The sequence below is a fragment of the Diaphorina citri genome, unplaced genomic scaffold (assembly GCF_000475195.1).
Source record: "Diaphorina citri unplaced genomic scaffold, Diaci psyllid genome assembly version 1.1 scaffold8828, whole genome shotgun sequence".
Lineage (NCBI taxonomy): Eukaryota > Metazoa > Arthropoda > Insecta > Hemiptera > Psyllidae > Diaphorina > Diaphorina citri.
In genome coordinates, this window is record NW_007386203.1 from 1 (window position 1) to 2,726 (window position 2,726).

The 2,726-nt window shown below is 40.1% G+C and overlaps 1 protein-coding gene across 1 annotated transcript; it reads right to left on the reverse strand.

The window, feature by feature from the left end:
* Positions 1-12: 12 nt before the first annotated feature.
* LOC103522486 (histone deacetylase Rpd3-like) lies at positions 13-1,679 on the reverse strand (the record flags this gene model as incomplete). Its single annotated transcript, XM_008487588.1, has 4 exons — positions 13-125; positions 575-699; positions 895-1,144; positions 1,583-1,679. Coding segments are annotated over 4 exons (585 nt in total), but the record flags the coding sequence as incomplete, so codon positions are not given.
* Positions 1,680-2,726: the final 1,047 nt, after the last annotated feature.

Here is a 2,726-nt window from a genome sequence, read left to right on the forward strand (position 1 = left end):
CATCAAACTTACATAGATTTCCATTTTCCTGTACAGACCATAGTTGAGAAGAAGATTGTGAGTCATGCGTATTCTGTGTGGCTTCATGGGATGACCCTGTCCATAGTAATAGTTTCCGATATCACCTGCGAAGTAAAATTCAATCAATTTTGATCAGAAAATCACTATAACGCCTTGTTTCCTAACATCAGATGGGAGGAAAAGGAAGTATTATTAAACCTCTTATTGTGCTTGGAAGTTTACCTGGAATAGAACCACATATGAGTTTGTTAAATCAAAATACCTGGGCCAAGATTTGAACCTGGTACCTATCCACAAACAGTCTCTGGAATTTTTCAAAGGTTGACAAACACTTTGAAATCAGATTGTATAAATCCCAGCCTAAAAATTTGAGATTAACACACAGCATCTAATTGTAAAAAGTCACAAAGCATCATTCTTCTTCTGAAAACAATGTACAGATTCAAATTAAAACAAGTGTGATGTCTGACCACTTGTATTTAAACTTTAATGCCACTAGGGTCTGTCAGCATTTTTTTCTGGTCTCCATTCGCAAGTAATAACAAGCTCTTACACACAAAGTAAGTACTAAGTACGGAGCCATCACCAATTAGAGTTGCTTTGAGCCGATGGAGGAAACAAGGATCAACTTTCAGTAAAATGGGGGATAACTTTATAGTCGATCGGTACAGAACATATCTGTGGAAAGATGGCAAAACACGATAACCAACATTTTTTTCAAAATGGAGTTAGTAATTGATTCTGAGTAACTTTTTTGCGCTCTAACAACAGAACTGTCATCGTCTCGAAATTGAAGAGAAAACAGGATGGGAGGAAGACAGCCATCCGAGAAAAAACCTTCACTTGATTTTTTATTATTATTATTATACTCACTTGATTTTCTCCAAATACTCGGGCGTGTTCTGGTTAGCCATGTTGGACGGACTGATATGCAGCTTGAAGTCGGGCCCAAAGTACTCGAAGTAATCGTTATAGGGCAACTCGTTGGCGATCTCCGATCCCAAGGCGACGCTCGTCTCGTAGGTCCAACAGCGCGACACGTTTCGAATCGTGTACCCGCCACCTCCCACCATGAGGAAGGGGAGGTTGTATCGCTTGACGAACTCGACACACTTGCCATGACCTGCCCAGAGAGAATAGGATAAAATAGAATCATTTAGGGAAAGTCGAAACTTGTTTTTGTTTTTAAATGTTCGGACTGGACTATTAGGTCAATTTCCCTTGTGTATCCCAATTCTTTGCTACCAAGTTGTCGTTATTTGAAAGGTTAGGGCACAACATATAACATAATCTCATTTAGGGGCAAAATACGTGGCCGAGTGGGTATCATACTAGGTTTGCATGCCGGAGGTCCCGGGTTCGATTCCCGGCGGGGTCGATTTTTTTTTTTTTTTTTTGAGTAGCAGCATTAAAAGTGTAAAGAGTGATGAAAAAATATACACAAAAGTAAAGTTTGTGAAGAAGTTTTCCGAAAAATATTCTTTTCTATTAAATCTCGGGGCAAACATCTAGATTCTAGTTAACACATGAGGAAGGAAAAAATAGGAACCATGTATCTCACCTCGTACTGTCAGATTGAAGCAACCCAGTCGATCTCCAGTAAGTGAATCTGCTCCACATTGTAGTACCACGGCACTCGGCTGGAATGTCTCCATAACCTGAAACCAACATCAACCAAAAACCAAATCAGTTTGTTCTAAATCTAATGAAAGTCTAAAACTAAGAATCACAAATTGAAATCAAGTTACAAAAACACCAAATCAATGTATGAATTCTAAATCAAATGGAATTCTAAAACGAAGAATCCCAACCAGAAGTCGAAACCAAGAACTAAAAATCAAACTTTCCCACTAGCCAGGCTGGTTAGCTTGAAGGGTAGAGCGCCTGCTTCGTAAGCACTAGGTCATGGGTTGGATTCCCGGCCAAGACAAACTCCATTGTAAAAAGATATGGTTCGTTCTCGGAACGGCTGCCTTTCTCTTATTCTGCCGTCCTTCTCTCTTCGATTTCTAGACGATAATAGGTATCTCATCAGTATGTAAACAAAGTTGTTACGTCTATTGCTGGACCAACCCCCCCGGCCTGAAGCTGCCCCTATCTAAAGCAAATGCTGCCTACGCCCTTGCCTACTGGTCAACTCTCCTTTCTATTGGTAAACAACAACATATTTACGCTTTGTTAGTGAAAAATGGACGAAAATTGCTTGAAAATTCAAGTATAAAAGGAGTGCACTAAGAACTTGGAAAAAGCAATTCTCTAAGGTGAAGATTTAGAGGTCCTTGTTCGGTACTTTTAAACGGCGAAATTTTACCTTTTTTTTACGAAATGTATAGTTTTAGACTTTCTTCTATGGCTCTGTCCATATTTTTGATCCAGGTAAGTGTAAGTTAGAAAAGCTAAGCTCCCGTGAAAAGCTAAGCTCCCGTGATCGTTCTAATATAATTGAGGCTCTTCAACTTGTCACTTCAAACGCCCCCGTGGTCCGAGCGAATACTTGAAGTATATGCTTTGTGGTCGGAGCTTATAATTTAAGTAGGTATTTATCTATCTAGTCAAATGTGAACCCAGGACCCCAAAAGCGCGTCTTGCTAAGGGCTACTACTTGAACTTAAAACCATATTCCTGGGTAAAACTTATTCATATAGCATTAGACTTACCTTACATGGGCGTAGCCAGCATCGGGTCTGGGGGGGGGGGGGGTAGCC